The 19,641-nt window shown below is 39.4% G+C and overlaps 1 protein-coding gene across 2 annotated transcripts in view; it reads right to left on the reverse strand.

Moving 5' to 3' along the window:
* The window catches only part of ddx42 (DEAD (Asp-Glu-Ala-Asp) box helicase 42), a 40,409-nt gene that overhangs the window by 17,874 nt on the left and 2,894 nt on the right, over positions 1-19,641 (reverse strand). The window contains exons 2-14 of one of the 2 annotated variants that reach the window (XM_055657108.1): positions 18,918-19,080; positions 18,030-18,072; positions 16,951-17,012; positions 15,915-15,951; positions 13,659-13,805; positions 13,102-13,206; positions 10,250-10,369; positions 9,799-9,975; positions 8,176-8,304; positions 6,369-6,468; positions 4,011-4,058; positions 1,301-1,398; positions 271-547 (exon numbers count right to left, since the gene is read on the reverse strand). In XM_055657108.1, the coding sequence (XP_055513083.1) occupies positions 271-547; positions 1,301-1,398; positions 4,011-4,058; positions 6,369-6,468; positions 8,176-8,304; positions 9,799-9,975; positions 10,250-10,369; positions 13,102-13,206; positions 13,659-13,805; positions 15,915-15,951; positions 16,951-17,012; positions 18,030-18,072; positions 18,918-19,080 (1,506 nt within the window). The remainder of the gene's footprint in view (positions 1-270; positions 548-1,300; positions 1,399-4,010; positions 4,059-6,368; positions 6,469-8,175; positions 8,305-9,798; positions 9,976-10,249; positions 10,370-13,101; positions 13,207-13,658; positions 13,806-15,914; positions 15,952-16,950; positions 17,013-18,029; positions 18,073-18,917; positions 19,081-19,641) is intronic. The other variant, XM_055657107.1, reaches the window with a different exon arrangement.

Here is a 19,641-nt window from a genome sequence, read left to right on the forward strand (position 1 = left end):
CACTGCCTTCTTCCTTGCTTGCTCAAGCTGCAGAGCTCAACTAAACACCAGCCATGATGCAGTCACGGGCTACAGCCATACACCAGGCTACATTCCCCACATGACTCAAGCTCAAACACCAAACTACATCCCCAATAGAAACTATCCACAAACAATATTCCCAAACTCAGGCTCTGAAGTTCCAATGCTTTAACATGCATCTTATTCTTTAATTTCAGAAGGTGTGGAACAAATTCACCTTTTCCTATAAAGTATAGGGGAGAAGCTCACCTGCCACATCTGTAGCCACCATAATAGGAATTGACTTTTTCTTGAAATCGAAGATGACTTTGTTTCTTTCACTCTGGTCCATATCTCCATGCAACAGTCCAACAGTATAACCCTCCTGGTTTAGGTTAGCAGCAAGTTCGTCACTATTAGCTTTCTTGGTCACAAAGATAAGTACACTGCCTCTGGATGTCATCTCCACCAGTCGTCTTGTGAGCCAATCCCACTTATCAGGACCAGATACCATAATCTCCACGATCTGAGTGATATCCTCGTTTGCCTAAAACAAATGTCAACGAGGATTAACGTTATTACAATGGACATGGTACCAGACAATGCTGAGGCTGAAGTGACAGCAATACCAGAACTGGAATCCCAGATGATGATACCTGACATCTGGTAAAACACTGGTTACAGAGAAAGTAGGAGAGTTGGAAACTGGATGGAAAATGTCTTAGAATGGACAAGATAAAGGGGATTTAGTTCAGGTGAACAAAATTATAGGAAGCATGACAGAGAGGACAAGAAGGGGCAATTTATCTCAGAAGAGAGGCCAGTAATTCAGGACATAAATTCATGTTATGTTATTAGGTATTAGAAAGGAGTGAAATAAAGAATTGGATACATTCTAATTAATCATAGAATAGTCACATGACTTCTGAGGCCATTGGGTCCACTGTGTTTACATCAACAATAGTTTGTAATCCGGGATATTTAATAGGGCCGACTCGAACCAAAATTCTATTAGCACCACATCACAGTCCCACATGGCTATTTGTTCCTGCAGCTTGCCAATCTTATTTACTGCACTCTACAAATTTACTTGCATGCATAGCAAACCAAATCTAGTTATTTTACTTCCATTTCACTGACTCAGTAAAATTGTTAAACTGCCCTTATCCAGTGTGATTTATCTTCCATTTAATCAATTTAACATTTTATTTTTTGTATTGTTGTGAATGCTGCCAGAATTACCCTTTTTATTATGGTCAATATGAATTAAAAGTTAGCAATTTTTTAGTAGTCATATTACCTCTCCTATGTCTCCTTGTACAACTCGAATAGGATCATTGAGGATATCTCGAGCCAGCCTCTCTATCTTCTTCCGGAACGTAGCACTAAAGAGCAAAGCTGAAACACAGATCCCACATTTAAGTGAATTCCTCAATAACTAGAATGTGATGGAAATATAAACACAAATTAAGAGAAACAGTTAGAAGGTTAGGAAGCAACTGTGAAGAGAGAAACAAAGTTAACATATCTGGTCAGAGACCTGTGAAAGAGAAATCCTGATAGCTTTCAGTGGCAAAAATGGCCAATTCCGATTCAGTCAGCGTTGAACTTGGAAAATTCAATATTGAGTCGAGAAAGCTGCAAAGTGCTGACAGAAGATGAAATGCTGTCCCTCCAGAATGCACTGGACCTCATTGTAGCAGTGGACGCTACAGAAAGAAAGGTCAGTGAATAGGATAGAAAAAGTTAAAGCAGCAGGCAACCAGAAACCAGGGATCATTCATGTGGACTAAACACACAGGTGCACCACAAAGCGATCACTCAATACGTGTCTGGTTTATCCAATGCAGAAGAGACCACATTGTGAACACCAAATGCAAACAAGAGGAAGTATAACATTGAAGGGAAGAGACAAGATAGATGGTGAGAATCTTTTTCCAAGGTTGCAATACCAAAGGGCATTGGTTAAAATGACATGAGAAAGTTTAATAGGAGCTTTACAAGGCAACTTTTGTATTTATAGAGTGTGGCAGGTACGTGGAATGTTTTGCCAAGGAAGGTGATAGAAACAGATACCATAATAACATTTCACCAGCATTTAAACCGACACATGAGCAAGCAGGGAATAAAAGGATATGGACCACGTTTAGAAAAATAGGATTAGTATAAATTGGCATTGTGGTTGGTGGGGACATTGTGGGCCAAAGGGCCTGATTCTGTGCTGTATTGCTCTATATTCCACGTGTAAGTGTACAATTGCTTCATCTGAAGCTAAACACAAAATGCTGGAGTAACTCAGCGGGACTGGCAGCATCTCTGGATAGAAGGAATGGGTGCCGTTTCGGGTTGAGACACTTCTTGAAACTGAATCAGTCTGAAAAAAGGGTCACGACCCTAAACGTTACCCATTTCTTCTATCCAGATATGCTACTAGTCCCGCTGAGTTATTCTAGCATTTTGTGTCTATCTTTGATTTAAACCAGCATCTGCAGTTCCTTCCTACAACAATTGCTTCATCTGTTTGAGAAAGTTCAGAAATCTGCAGTTATCTTCAGATTTATAATTTCGTTTTTGGGAAAAGGAAACAACCTTAGACAGGTTGCCAAGCAGAATATAGATGAGAAATTCTATTTACCAAGAATATAAAATTCAGCTACAAATTGCAAAAGGCAGATTCAGAACAGAGTCTAATCAATTCCAACGGAATGCCCAAGGATAAAACTAGGCAAATATGGAACGTAAATAAATAGATTTATGAAGTCATAGTTTTCTGTGAATAAGGGAAACTATTGTACATCTGCATTAATCTTTTCAATGCCATTTTCTAAACATGCTTCAAATTTCTTCAAGTTTCATGCTTACTGCCAAATTAATGCATTCCACATTATAATTTAATTCATCTAGTCTTCTGATCTATGCAACACCCTCTCTCCAATATCAAATAAAGCCCCAGCTCCATATCACTATCTGGATATTGTGATTACCTGTTGTACCATCTCCAACAGTCTATGCCTTAACTTCACAATAATGAATTTCCATCCAGATTCTTGTGCTTGGGTGTTGCGGGAAAGACCATCATTAACAGTCCATCCCCAGTGGATGTTCCTGGAGTTCCTTTACAAAGAATGCTGTTTTGAAAAATCTAAAAGGCTTGCAGGATCAGGGAGAGTAGCAAAAAGTACCCGTATTGCATTAGGTAAAATTAATCTTCTGCCTTTGCACTTCTTCCTATTTTATGCTCACTATAGACCTTGTTTCACTATTACAAGTGATGTATTTATTCTTTGCAATGATACAATTAGCAGCATATGTACCCCTGAAAGATGTAAATTTAAGTGTGTGATTAATTAAACTGATTTTGAGACAAAACATGCTTTAGCTCAAGTTTTCTAGGAATATCATTCACTGCCTTTAAATATCAGCACACTACAGCCTCTGAACTTGCTACATCAGTTGTAGCTCAACCAGATTTGATGATTCAAGATCCTCCCTTCGACCACCATTGAGCTTTTTGTGGGTTGACAGATACTGGAGCAGTGATTATTTTAAATCTCATGCCCCCCCTCACTTGCAACACCCATCAATGGAAAGGGAAACAGTGATGTCGTGGGTATAACATCACACCATCCACAATTTGGCAAATATTGCCAACCCTTCATCAGAGGTGGATTTGCAACCTGGAAGTCCCAAGTAAAACTAATATGGGTGCATTCCAGAAAGAACTCATCAGATCTCCAGCTTCAGAACATCATAACATTCCCAAGACAATTCAAGCTGTGCAATGTGTTAGTCTTGTGTGGGGAACAAATATTTGGAATATAGAGATTTCCTATGCCGATTTTAAGACTCTATCTACAAGTTTACACTGTTTTAAAGTTATACACCTTGATTTATAGGCACTGAAACCACTTCATGAGTTAATACTTTTCTCTAAAAATAACTGCTAATGTCAGACTTTAGATGCACTATCACTGGTTATGAACTTAGAAAAACAAAGCACCAATACTTACTTTGTCTGTCTGGACGTACGTGATTTGCTACTGATCGGACTTGATATTCTGAAAATGTGAAAGAAACAACAAACATTTAGACCACGACCATCACCCATCACTGCTCAGTCACTCAGTAAATGCTTCAGTGTATAAAAATGAGTGTTCTGTATATTAACAATCCAAAAGCAAAGAACAAAATTTTAATGGCATGTACCTATTTACAAAAAGTACAGGTGCACAACCTTTTATCCAAAGTTCCAAATAACGAAAAGCTCTGAATAGCGACATTTTTTCGGTCCTTGAAAAAAGGTCCTTGAAGACGTTCACCGAGGGCGGCCCGCAGAGGTGACAGCGGAACCTCCAGTCGGTCCTCGAAGAAAGGGGAACTAAATCCCCATTCATAAAAGAGAAGGTGAGGGTATATTGCGCGGGAGGGTTAATAATTGACAATCTGCTGCTGCCTGCCCGTTGAGTTAAAAATGTTCCCACGGTAGACTCGCGATACACAGTGTATCGTGAGTCTTGCGTGGGAACTTTTTAACTCAGCGGGCAGATAGCAGCAGATTGTCGCTCCCTTCAGTTTCACCCCACCAACACCCCTCTGCTTCCCGGCCATGTGTGTGACCCGTTCCCTCCCCTCTCCAGCTCCCCGCCCATTGCACCGGCGCGGGGGCTTTGCACTGTCTTCACGTCGGAGCCAGTGCCAGTCAATGGAGACGTCAGGACCAACGGGACACCGGCCCCCAGGCCCACTGCAAGCACGGAGAACCCAGAGACCCACAGCCAGCAGCAGCCCAGCCCCGCTCCAACTACAGAGGAACACGCTCCCCGTAGGGACTGAAGCTGATGGTGTGCAAAGTACGTCTTGGTTTTGAGGTTGCGGGTGAGGGGGCGCAGCTCGGGCTGTGACGTCTCAGGCCACCCCCCTGTACAGGAGCTGAGACTGGGAACTGTGGGGTTGTTTGCAGTTGCAGAGGGAGGGGGTAAGGGCGCTACAGCTCACAGTCTCAGCTCCATTCTAGGGGGTGACCGGAGACGTCAGGACCAACGGGACACCGACTGCAAGCACGGAGATCCCAGAGACTCACAGCCAGCAGCAACTCTAGCCCAGCCCCGCTCCAACTCCAGAGGAACCCGGGTTGCGGATGAGGGGGCGCAGCTCGAGTTGTGGGCGAACTGCCACTTGTCGCTGTAGCGGCGCATCGGGGAGCGGGTTCCTGTTGGGCCTGACGTCTCCGGCCACCCCCCTGGACAGGAGCTGAGAGACGTCAGGACCACCAGAAGCCGCTCCCCGATGGGCCGCTACGGCGATAAGTGGCAGTTCGCCCACAGCCCGAGCTGCGCCCCCTCATCGGGATACCGACTCCCGGGCCCATTGCAAGCACGGAGATCCCAGAGACTCACAGCCAGCAACAACTCTAGCCCAGCCCCGCTCCAACTCCATAGGAACCCGGGTTGCGGATGAGGGGGCGCAGCTCGGGCTGTGGGCGAACTGCCACTTGTCGCCGTAGCGGCCCATCGGGGAGCGGATTCCTCTGGAGTTGGAGGGACAGGGAGACACAGCGGCTTTTGAGAATGGTGGGCAATCACTTCCAAAGTTCTGCCCACACAGTCAGTACACCTCTCCTACACTTGTCTCCCGCACTAAGATCATCTCACAGAGAATGATCCCAGTCTAACCCTCCCTATTCTCTCCTATTCTGCAAGAAAAAACTACATTGAAGACTCAAACTCGCGATTGAGTAACTGCCGGGATCGAGGCGCAAACTCGCGACCTTGCGGATACGAGCCGAGCACTCTACCACTACGCTAAAAATCTTCCATTCCGAAAGCCGAAAAATTCTGAATTACGAAAAGTGTCTGGTCCCAAGGCTTTCGGATAAAAGGTTGTGCACCTGTAATAGCGTGTACATGGCTTTCATTGGTAGTGGGGGTCAATGAATCTGGAATCCAAAGATACAGCACACTGTCCATTTCCTACCTTGAAAGAGGCATTGTTTTAAAATTATCCATTTTCACATTTCCAAGGCCATAACCCTACCAGCTCTAATATTTGTATCCATCCCTCCTGACTTAATGGTTCTCTAACTCTAGATCTGAATCAATGGTACATTTGATTATTCTACAATCAACCAGTCTTGCCTTCCATTACCAACATCACAAACTCTTGAAATTCATCCCTCTCATTTTCACTCTTTTCAGAATCTAATTCTCTCTTTGATCAAACTATGATCATTTACCCCAACATTGGTTTGAAACAGTGTGATAATGCACATGTGCGTTGTTATTTTTAAGATGTATAAATGATTAGGATATTCACAACAAGAAATCAAAAGACAAACAAGTTTGACATTTTTATACATGGAAACCTCTTACCGAAGCCCATGTCAAACATTCTGTCCGCTTCATCAAATACTAAATAGGTCACTCGCTGTAGATTAGTGGCTTTTTTCTTCACGTGATCTATCAACCGCCCCTGGAAGGGGAATGCAAGAAGTGAGCAGTCTAAATATTAATCTTAACAATCCATGCAGCAATTTACACCAAACACATTACTTATGTTTCCTAATCATTCTGAGCCATGTGAACAATTATTTTACTGCATTTCCTCTGAAATATTGATACAAATTTCCAACAACATAATGCAGCCAACTTAAAAAATAAATTCCGTTATCTATCGCATATATAAGGCATTCAGCATTAGAGTGCACACTGCCACCTGTGGATAGATTGAAACATTTTTTTAAAAAAACTCAATTCATGCTGAAGCACCATCACAGTGGTTGTTTAAGCAAAGTGGTTAGCAATTTTGGGTGATCAGCCACGATCATATTGAATGGCCCGTGCTGGCTCCAAGGGCCTACTCCTGCACCTTTTTTCTATGTTTCTATGTTTATAATTCTGAGGAAATGTAGGTTTAATTTTGCAAACAAGGCAAGTTTGACTTAGTTTTTTTTTTATAATTAAGTTATTTGTCTTTGAGTAATGTAAGATCTGCCTGCCATTTCAGATGGCTCCACAGACATTGCTATTTCTAGTATTTCACACCAAAGGTAAGTCCGCCAAAATTTATCCCTCAAAAAATGCTTCTGGAGTTGATCATTTAAACATTCAGATCTTCAACAATTGTACAAGTTTAGTTTATTTTAGAGATATAAACAGGCCCTTTGGCCCAGCGAGTCCGCACCGACCTCCGATACCCGCACATTAACACAAACCTACACACAATAGGGACAATTTACACGTATACGAAGTATACAAACCCAAGCCAATTAACCTACAAATCTGTACGTCTTTGGAGTGTGGGATGAAACCAAAGATCTCGGAGAAAACCACGCGGTCACAGGGAAAGCGTACAAACTCCATACAGACAGCATCCGTAGTCGGGATCAAAACCAGGTCTCCGGCTCTGCAAGCGCTGTAAGGCAACAACTCTACCGCTGCGCCATGGTGCCTCCCTTGTCAGTGGCGAGACACACATGCAGTATTGTGTACAGTTCTGGTCACCCAGCTGTAGGAAGATTGTCATTGAGCTGGAATGGGTGCAGAGGAAATTCATGGGGATGTTACCAGATTTGGAGGGCTTGCATTACAAGAAGCTGGATAGACTGGATTTTTTGAGCAGTGCCCTTAGAGGTATACAGAATCATGAAGGGAGTAGAAAAGGTGGAAGGTCATATCCCCCCCCCCCCCCCCCCCCCCCCCCCAGGTAAGGAATTTTAAAGCCAGACAGCATAGGTTTAAAGCGAGGGAAAGGATTTAAAAGGGACCCAAAGGGCAACATTTTCTACACAAAGAGTGGTGGGTATGTGATACAAGGTGCCAGAGGAAGTGATTACGATGATTAAAAGACATTTAGATCGGTATATGGATGGGAAAGGTTTAGAAGGATAGGAGGCAAACGGTACCAGCTCAGATGGACATCTAGGTCGTCATGGATGAGTTAGGCCAATGGGCCTGCTTCTAAGATGTACAACTGAGATTTATCTCAATGCTATTTCTACTGCTGGGATCAAATTATACAAAGTAAAACAGTGTAAAAATAACGAAATAAAAAAATAGTACGTTACTTCTGGGGTACAAAAGTCTACAAGTGCATGAATTGTTTTATAGTAGCAACAACTCTAATGTTACCTCTTTGAATGATTATTGTGGATCTGTTAAGTGTATTTGATATACTGACCGGTGTACACACAACGATTTCTGCTCCTTCTTGAAGAGCTTTTGCCTGTTCCCACATGCTGCCTCCACCATACACAGCCACTGACCTCAGGTTGTAGGCTTTTCCAAACTTCCGACATTCAGAATGAATCTGCATATGACAGAAAATAAACTAAAATCAACAAATCGCATCACAAAAATAGTGTGCAGCATCAACAAGGCACTCCAGCACTTTTGTCTACCTTCGATTTTCCAGCATCTGCAGTTCCTTCTTAAACACTATTAAGTAGGGATTGGGTATGATGGTATTTGCAACACCTGTGTCACCAACTAGCTTGAAATTTGACCTTGCATTGACAAAGTACAAATATGTAATTATATTTCCTTTTAATCCATGTTTAAGCCATTACTTGTAGTTACAACCCCAATGGTTTTCCCCATCAATGTAAACTAGGAATACTTTACCAGAAGTGGATGATCTGAAGACTGTACATACATGTGCTCTAAAGATCTATGTTCATAGTGACCTGCTAGATGTCAAGTTAACAGCATCAACAAGTGCAACATGTTAAGAGAATCAGGGTATTACTTTGTATTGGAAGGAACTGCAGATTCTGGTTTAAACTGAAGATGGACAAAAAGCTGGAGTAACTCAACAGGACAGGCAGCATCTCTGGAGAGAAATAATGGGTGACATATCCCCATTCCTTTACTTCAGGGTATTACTTATCCCGTTGTATACATGAATTTAGGAAAAACCTTAATGCCCAATAATTAATAATTCAAACCCACAGAACCCAGAAAGACCTAGATGTGAAATACTGCAACGGAATTTTGTGACTAGGAATGAACTTTCAATGTCATCAATCCAAGAAACAAGACAACCGCCATGGAAGCTCATTAAACTAATACCTTGCATATTGGATTAGTTATCATTAGTAAAAAGGAACAAGAGTTCACAATAACCACAGATTCTCTATCCAAACATGCTGCTTTCAGCATTTTGTTTTATTTTATATTTCTAGCATGTACAGTATTTTGATTTGAGCACATTGACATAGTTTGTAGCTCTGTAGCGGTGAAATGAACATACAAGGATACAGCAAGAGGGTAGATTGTGGAATTGGGGCCATCACTCACGTGAAAGATAAACACATGACATGTTCAACTGAATGCGAGGCCATTTCTACACAAATAAAACAAGTGTGCAACCTCTTAAAGTTCAGAATGGCATGTCTACAAGTAAAGAAGGTGTATACAAATTAGGTAGATACAAAAAAAAAAGAAAGAAAATTCGCGAAACAATTTCATCAGCCAACATCTGGCGTGGTAAAAAGTCAGAGCCTTTCATTAGACAGATGTTAACGACTGCTTCCTGATTTACTTCAAATTATGAACATTGTACTTTTAACCACAAGTGCCACGTTTCCTTTTCAACAATTCTGCTAATTATTCATAAATGAGGATTTAAAAAAAATGAAGAATCAAAGACACAACTTTAAAGTCGACAGAAATATTATTTTCAAAGGCTTAGATAATACAGATTCCACCATTCAGACATTTACTATGTTTCTCATCAATGCTTCACTTGCTGCCAGTGGTGCATAGATTTGAGCTGCTTCCATGATCTCTATCATTACTGTACCTGTTGACAGAGTTCTCTAGTCGGGCAGACGATTACACCGATTGGTCCATCCCCGGGTTCCAGTTCCTTCTGATCCATGATGTGAACCAACATCGGCCAAATAAAGGCAGCAGTTTTGCCACTACCAGTTTTGGCAATTCCAATCATGTCTCTGCCACTTAGCGCTATGGGAACACCCTGCATCCAAATAAACATTTAATAAACATTAGAACATTATTTTCTCCCTGGGAGGGGACAGGAAGGATTGAATTCATAATGTAGTGTATTATATTTAGAAGCCAAATTGTTATATTCAATTATTCTAATTATAAGCATTGCTGTATAATGATGAAAGTACATATGGCAAGGCAGATTGTGGGTGTTTCTGTTACCAAAATGGAAAATAAAAACATTCTATGGGCAGTAGAACAGCGAAGGAAGATGACGACGCAAGTGAGAGCCAGTCTCTTACCTGACATTGTATAGGTGTAGGCTGCGTGTATTCTGACTTTCGAATCTGGTGCATCAGCTGCTCATCAAAGCCAAAATGACCGAAGCTGCTGCCAGGTTTGGGAGGATCAGCGCCAGAGACCTGCAGAGGAACAGGGCCAATTCTGTTAAATACTCTTAAAACTAAATTCAGTTACAATATCCCAGGATTAAAAATTCTCACGTTTTTCCTCAGTTACATTTTCACAATTATACATTATAATTTCCAAAAGGTCGTTTCCAAAACGTACTCAACCTCAGCAAGAAATATGGTACAATGTAACAAATTAAGCAGCGAAAAGGTATTCTTGCAAACACAGAGGTATCATTATTAATGACAGATATCAAGTTTAAGATTTAAACCTGATTTATAAGCACACTGCAGTATCTAAGCATTAGGAACACAGTCAGTGGCCACTTTCAATTTCCCCAAGTATGCTTCAAGGGACTTTACAATATATTAGGTTATAACCAAAACTACTTGCATTAATTCGGTATTAGCTCAGTGCAGTGATGTCAAGTAACCGCAGCTCCAGCAGGTTCAATACCTGACCTCCGGTACCATGAGTGTGGAACAGGCACATTCTTCCAGTGATAGTGTGGGTTTCACCCAGGAATACCCTAGCTTCCTTCCATATCCCCAACACATGAAAGTTCATGTCAAATTAAATTAATGGGACAGGTAATAGCTCAGTAAGCCAGCATAGCGACAATGGGATGAAATACTCTTTCCATGCCAAAGGGATATATGAAAATAGAGTATTGTTAAACTTCCCCAGTAAATGCTAAGTGTGCTTGAAACAAAAAAAAAAAAAACCGTTCAGCGAATTTGGTTATCCCAAGGGAGCAATCCCAATAGTTTCATTTCCCTCCTCATACTTCCCTGTATTAGATTAATTTATTCTTTCATACACATAACCTTTGATTCTTTTTGTCATTAACCTACACTTAGAGGTAATTTATGGTTGTTATTTAATGTGCTAACGTGTCTTTAGGACTGGGATGAAACCAGTCCACAGAAATGAAACCCACTCAGTCTGGGAGAATGTGTAAACTTTGCACTGACAGGACTTCAGGTTGCAATTCAATCCAGCTCCCCTGACCTGTGAAACAGCACCACCAACTGCTGTGCCACCATGCAACCTGCATGCAGAGTTCCATATTGCGCTCCAAATCTTGCTCTTTTGTTTACCCGTCAGTGAGCCGATTCATGTCATCTGTGACACGTGCAGCTGTTCGCTGCCTTACATGGACCACTGCAGGTCCAGGTGTTGCCGAGTGACAAATGCTGGTACATCTGTCATGCCAATCCATCACAGGGCTCCACATGGATTTCAAAAGCAGAGGCAGACAATGAAGAAGGACACTGTGGACCTCCACTGAATTACTCTGGGAAGTCAGCTTCTCCGACTCCGTGCACAATAGACCCAGCACAGGATCTGACCTCCCAATCTTTGAATGCATGTTCCAACCTTAGAGACCAAGAAAAAGTATTTGATTCATTTTCCTGCTTTTAATTTTGTTATTATTTAAAGTAATTATGGCAGCCTTTTTTTAAATAGAAAATGCCAGCAAAAGTCAGCAGAGGGAGATTGGGTTAATTTATCTTTAGAACAATGAAAGCCTGTTTTAAGCCGTGACACAGCACCCAATATTTGTACAATAATAGTGGTGTTAATTACCTCACGACATCTCATTGTGTATGGAGTTATATAGAAGCACAATTTTTACTTATTGTCGGATTTGTGGAAATTTGTATTATTTCATCATGTGAACTCTGACCATCGAGACTAAAAGAAGAAGAATGACCACCTGGGCAATGCCGTAACTCGGTAAATGGCCTTGTGTTAATCCTCAGGATTTGAATGTCACTGATAAGGGTGCGATTTATTATCCATCCTCAGTTGGCCCCGACTATACAATATACATTTAAGTCAACTATATTGATGGGCAGGATTCACATAAGTCACACAAAGAAAGGATGTCAAATGTTCTTCCCTGAATGTCACCAACAAACAAAATGATAGCTTTTTAACAATAACATGATAGTTCAGTCATCATTACAGATATGAGCTGTACTTCCAATTCCAGATGTTTAATTGTTTGAATTTAAATTTTCAGCTACTTTAGTTGAATTTCACTATATGATTGATGAAGGAAACAGCCATTTTATCTCCCAACTTCATGTTACAAAACTAAATTACTTTTTATTTGAACCCTTAATTTCTACAAAGTGCAATTTTTTGCATCAATATAAGCTCAGTTTCGTAATATTACTGATGCTCAAAAATTCACATCATCAAGTCACATCTCAAAATACTGACCTCAAAATGCATGACAGGCATTAGCATTAACATTGTCCATGTGATATCCACAGGAAAGGCATCAAATAAACTAAGGTAGGGTTTTATTAAATTTAGAGTGGAATGAATTCCATTGAAGGAGATGAAATTATAGTTGCAACAAAATATTCCAAGAAATTGCAGCATGCATTATTCTTCACTGCACATTATGATCTTGGGAAGGTTTAATCTACTTGGCAATTGACAAATTTATGATCAAAACACAGGATAAGAATCTCATTGATAAAATCTTTAATTTTGTCAAGTGTGAAATAGAAATACATCTTTTATAAAATATGATCATACAGCTAAGGTAAATAGATCAGAGCAAAATTCAGCAATTTGATCAGCAACACTAAATCAACTTCAACCGCAGGATTAAACCAATACTCACTTTGGAAATGCAACAGAAAATTTCATTTAATACTTCTTCCTACTGAATCCCATAACTCCCATCGACATAGAATGTTGGTAGAGGAAAGGTCAGACTTACTTTCAAATTCAGCTTCTGCCGGAGTTCATCTAGAGGTTCGAGCGAAAGCTTTGCTAACTCATCGTGTTCAATGTAGAAATTCTTTTCAAATGGCTGGTACTCGATCTAAGAGGAACCACAAGTTATCAGTCTCAATTAGCTCAATTTAAAGAATGGCAAAGGATCAGAATCTAAGAAATATTTATCTTCGTAAATTATTTATCTTTCTTCCATTCCCTTGACGTTGTAGTTATATAGCAACATGCCACAATTTTCTAAAATAACTCAATTTAGAAACATTATGAATTAAAAAGATTTATCATACTTTGAAGATTTGGCACCATTACATTGAACATATAAAGTGCTTCCACCTTAAGGAAGTTCTCTCTTGATGCTTTTTTTTTGCGCTTTCTATCAGTTTTCAACTCTCTATCACTGAACTGCTCATCATTCAGCTTGCTATTTAATCCAAAGTTGGGTTGGTCAATAGCAGATATTTGTATTCAGAAAGCTCACATTCAATTCACCCTGATGACCAAATGCTACACGACTTGGAATCTCTTCAGGTTTTTACTTACCTCAGTATGGTCAATGGAAGGTAATGGATCAATCGCTTTCTTCTGTGGAGGTATGGGATTGCCGTCACTATCATAGTCAATATCATCCTCCTCCTCCTGAACCACACCAGCATTAGGATTTTCAGCCATGTAGCGAAAATAGGCTTCCTGCACAAAAATGTAATCCACAAGTCAAACTGGAGAGAGAACGCTGAGAAAGCTCATTACACTGAGCTTTCCATAAACCTACATCAATTTCCTTGAAAATACAATGGTGTTCAAACAGTATTCACTAAATGCATCAATGACAGAATAGCTAATACACAATAGTAGGAGCTACATAAAAATAATTTGAAAGGGACTCGTATGGACTTTAATCTGAAGTGTCACAGTGGCCATTAACTTCTATTTCCTAAATGCATTTCACATACAGAGAGGGGAAATCACCCTATTAAAGCTTGCAATTCCCCGAGTATCGCTTGTACACCCTGGACATTTTTCTTCTTTTTTAAAAAAAAATGTGTGTATTTGGTGTTCTCTGTCTTTTCTCTGCTAATTCATTTTCATCCACAAATTTATCTTACCTATACTCCCTTCAAATACAAATTTTCCTGGGTTTTACTGCTGCTTATGAACCAGAAAATCAGTGCATGCATGTGGCAATGTAGAATAAAAATTGCGTGACCGGGTATGGAAGATCAGCTGTTCTGGTGACAAAACCAGTGACTGTTTTAGGAGAGCAAATATCTGAGAACCACCAAATCAAATATATCTGTAAATCAGTTACTGCAAATATCAGCAAGTTTTACAATAATGAGCTTGAATCTGAGCAGAGTTTGGCCTTACTCCAGTGGCACTGCAGTCAACTGACATCAAGCTCTTTGGACTCATTTAATAATGGCAGCAATGCAATGTGATAACTTTTTCTCAGTTTATAATAACAAATATTGATTTTAGATTATTTTCATAATTATATCACTTATTTCTCAGGAATTCAGTCTGAACCATCCCCATCTCTTTTGTTTGTCTCATCTCAGTTGCTTCTTCTTTAGCAATGATTCAAATATTATTTTCACACTTGCTTTTAGGTCATTCTTTCATTCAGCTTCCCGTGCTCATTATTTTGGTTTCACTTGCCTCCCACTCTTGGATTTTCTCTCTCTCTCTCTCTCTGACACAGACAGACATACACACACACACCTCCATCTTCCACCCACCACTCCCAATTTGCAGGCTTCATTTTTTAATTTATATTCCATGTTCACTTTTCCTGCTTATTTTTCTACTTAAAGCATGGCATTTGAAAAGATATGGCAGGGTAAAGGAAGCACTAATGCATTCTTCCGCGGAGAGATACAAGACTACCAGATCAGGAAGAATTTCTACCATTTGCATTTGAAAATTCATTAAAAAGCATTACAAGGACCCGCTACAAAACTACTGTCTTAAATGTATGCAGTGAGTCAATCACATCTTTAATTACATCTGTGATTTCATAAATTATAAAAGCCACATCCGAAACTGCTATCAATATTGAGAGATATACAATTTACTCATCAACATAAGAACAGCAGTGGGAGAAATTGCAAACAAGTTGCATTAATAGAGCCCCCCCCCCAAAAGATAAGGAATAGCATTTAGGTGCTGATAAAAAAAAATTGTGAAAACCTATTACACTTCCCAATTAAAAGAAATAAAACATTTTCAGTCATTTTAATTATACAGAATTTTTCCTTCCACTGCAGCCTAGAGTTAGCACCAAGTCATTGATATGGCTACTAATTAATATATTAATCATTTTCACAAAGCAAATAATTCATTTCAATTATGAGTAGTAGCATGGTCAAAACATCTCACAGGAAAGTGGTGCACTGATGACTGTAAAAGTATAGGATTAGAACAAACTTATGAAGAAGGGCTAATTTGGTTGTTTTGTCAATTTTGGGCACAGTTAGAAATTGAACTCTAGTCTGTCCTTCAACATCCTAACCACCCCCCCCCCCCCCCCCTAACCCCCTACCCCCACCCCCCCCCAGATGTCTAGCTGTAAGGTCGTTTATCCGTTAAAAAAAGAGATCCAAACAAAAGCTGGATAGTAGAATCCAGTTCCAGTATGCAGATGCAAACAATGGAAGAATCTCAATGTACTAAATAGAATAAGGTAGGCATCTTCATCAGATTGTGGCTGCATACTAAGAATTGAGACAAACTAAAGGCTACAGTGGATACACAACAATGAATTATTATTTTTGGTATAAAGACAGTACAAGAACTCACATGGTCATCTTCCTCTTCAATGTCATCCCTTATACCCCTGCAAAAACAAAGGGAAAAACCAACTCCCTACAAGTGTTCAACAGACCCAGCGTGAATGCAGCAAAGCATGAAATGATCACAGTGAATACACCTAGAAGTTCCTATTTTCTTGATAATCTTTTATAAACTTTGTTCCTGTTTTAAAATCAGAGACAAAATATAAAACTGACTTTTGTGTTCACAATTTTTCCAATAACATAGACTTTTCCATGCAGCATCTTTAGAAATAAACCAATTTTCATTATATATAAAATGTATTCTACAAAATAATTCCAGCGCTTCATTTCTTTTGTTTAATACAATGACATTCCATATAGGTAACACATAATATTCTTAAATTACATCTACTACGGTTAAATGCAGATGCAAGAAATAATATTAATTTCATAATAATGCTTAAATTGAAAGAAATCCAAAAAGTGTTCCTCAAACAAATTGTTATTGGTCAGCTGCAAATCTTGGCAACTGTAATATTACTTATTTCATGTGATCAAATTCTAAGCTTATGTTTTCAACTTCAAGTCGATTCTTAATTTGCATTTCAAAACTTAAGTCATTTTTTAAAAAATAGAAAGTATTCCCAGCTACCCTTGCTGCATGATTAAATCTACCATTAATACTAAAGGAACGTTGAGGGTATGCATGGTAAATATGATTTATAGATTATGATATACTGAAGTATTCATCTTGGACTGCAAAACATCTTTTCAACATGTCTTTGCTTTACAACTTCAGCCCAAGATAGCCAAATCTCAATCACAGATGAATTTTAGCAATACTTTTAATTGTTTGGCCATTTTCTATGATCAGTCACAAATTGGGCTTGTCAAGAGTTGTCAACTTTGTCTTGTTTCACTTTTTCTTTATAGATAAAATGTAAGGTAGTCGAGGTAAGTTAATTAGGGCTGATTAGTGAATTGTAAACTCAATTACCTCAACAATGTAATTACAAATGAGCTTGTGCAAAATTAAGACTTAGAATAAAAATGGTTCTTACTTGGCATTTTTCTTCTCGCACTCCTTTTCATCGAGTCTTTTAATATCTTTTGCTGCTTGATCCTAGCGAGAAAAAACAAAACAAGGTATCATTACACTGTTCAATTTCTGGCTGTCAAATTACTTGGTGCATCGTGTCAGTTACATCAATGAATGCGATTCAGTTTAAGCTGCTAGAGGACATAGAAGAAGCAAGTACTATTGCACCAATTAAATATATTTGGACTCGTTCTTAGCAAGGGAAGGTTTAGAAGGAAATGATCAAATGCAGGCAAACAGAAATGGTTTTGGAAGAAATATTGGTTATCATTGATGAGTTGGGCTGAAGGGCTTATTTTGTACATATAACTTTGGAGTAGAGACGGTGATGATGGTCAGAAATGGCATTCATAGCGTCATAGTCTCACACAGCATGGAAACAGTCTCCTCTGCCCACCAAGACCAAGCTAACCGTCAAGCGCCCATTTAAAAAAAATGATCTCTACATTCCACCATTCATCTATAAACTAGGGGAAATTAACTGCAGCCAATTAACCCACTAACCATGTGAAGGAAAGAACTGCAGATGCTGGTTTAAATCAAAGGTAGACACAAAATGCTGGAGTAACTCAGCGGATCAGGCATCATCTCTGGATAGTAGGAGAGAAACCCACTAACCATAACGTGGGAGAAAACAGAATAGCTGGAAGACACATATGCGGCCACAGGAAGAACTTGGCTGCTGTCTGTGTGAAGTCTGCAAGGTCGGAAGTGAACCTGGCTCACATGAGCAGTTAGAAAGCAGCTCTTCTAGCTGCGCCACCCATAATCAGATGTTCAGTTCTGGTTTGGACATATTTGCCACACTGCAAGTTTTACAATATCTATTATTGCAATATACAGGGACTGGGAGATATAACATTTAAAATTTGCAAGTGCAGTAAATAATAATGCACTATCAAGATCTTCGAAATTCCAATGGTACAGAGCATGGCTCACCAATTGATGTTGTTCTCCCATTCTTTTCATCTGGTACCTTGGTTCCAATATTCCCCTTGCATTTGCCCATGCCCCTGGTTCTCCTGCTCCCTTTAAACTCACCTGGTACCATTTCTCCTCGCTTGCTTCATATTTACCAGGGTCACTGGAAAAATATCATTCCATGATGTAACATTGTAAAAAAAATAAAATACATTCTTCTAGGAAGATTAATAGAATAACATCACACACTCTAGAACAACCGTGAGTTCTGCACCAAAGTCCCAAAAGTGCTCAATTAACTGAAATTTACAGTTGCCTATATGTTGGATAGCTCAACTAACAGTAAATGAAAAGTGGAATGTAACCTTAAAACCAATAGAAACAGGGTACACACAAGGTGAACCTCATCTGAGATGGGTTCACATCGCATGATAGCTAATTGGGTTGATGCCTCTGGTCTAGAATCAGTATGATACAAGGTTTTTACATGAAATAAGCATGGGAAGTCAAGACCCAGTAACTAGTGTACATAGACATAAAGTAAAATGACCCTATATGAAACTGCCGGCTCACAGTTAAATTGACATTTTTATCTTGATTAGAGTTTGTAAAATCAGTTGGACACATCTCTGTCCAACCGAAGCAAAGATTTTTTTTTCAAGTCACTTCAAAAGTCGATACAATAAACTCATGTTCAGTCTACTTCCATTACTTGAAGTAATACAGTTATAGGCAGCCAGCAGCTGAATAATAAATAATGGTGTAAATTAATTCTCTCATTTGAGGCCATTGAGAAATGGGATTACATTACATTGGCGTAAATTTTAGTCTGTGACCGCAGCTGACTATACATTTTGAAATGCAGTAGGAATGTCTCACTTGCCAGCAGCCTATGTTTCTGCTACACAGTCAATGGACATAATGGAATTTCTGGACGTGCAAAAGTATATGTTGCAAATATCAATGACCACAACCAAATTAAAGCAAAAATTAGCAATTTTAAATCACCTCCACTTCAGCCATATACGCATCCAAAGGGTCCTCTTCACTGTCTTCAAGGTCCTCAGCTTTACTGGCGAACTGTTGTCTGGTTGGAGAGTTTTCTGCAGGTATGTAGGGCAAGTCAACATTGGCTGAACTGTCTTCTTCATCATCATCATCTTCAAAATACCTAGACGATCCAAGCAACAGAGTAAAGATTTCGTAATACTAGCAGTAATTAAAAATAAGTTGATGAGAAGTAGATGCAAGCTTAAAGTAGAAGTGTGGATTCATTATTTGGATGGTTTCAGCCTGTGACTCACCTCACTCTCCTCTATTACACCCAATATTACACACTATTCCCTATATATTCCCACTAATTATCTTTGCATTTCTCCACATTAAAAGTATCTTCCAATTTTCAGCTCGCAATTTAGCAAAATATCTCTGGAAATGGTTTATCTTTTCCCTCTGAAATTCTCATTGAAGATATTGAATGATTAATATACTAAAAACATATATTACTATGATATAGGTGCCCAGCTTGCATTGATTACCTTCACGTACAGGCATTATCTATTGTTTCCAGGAAATGATAAGGGGAAAAGACCACACACGATACACAATGCAGAACTGAACATTTTAAAGAACGAAATGAATATAATTTTCAGCCGTGAATTTCAAACTAGTCAGTCACAAGGATGGTCTCGATCCGAAACATCACCCATTCTTTCTTTCGAGAAATGCTGTC

This window comes from Leucoraja erinacea, chromosome 27, assembly GCF_028641065.1.
Source record: "Leucoraja erinacea ecotype New England chromosome 27, Leri_hhj_1, whole genome shotgun sequence".
Classification (NCBI taxonomy): domain Eukaryota; kingdom Metazoa; phylum Chordata; class Chondrichthyes; order Rajiformes; family Rajidae; genus Leucoraja; species Leucoraja erinaceus.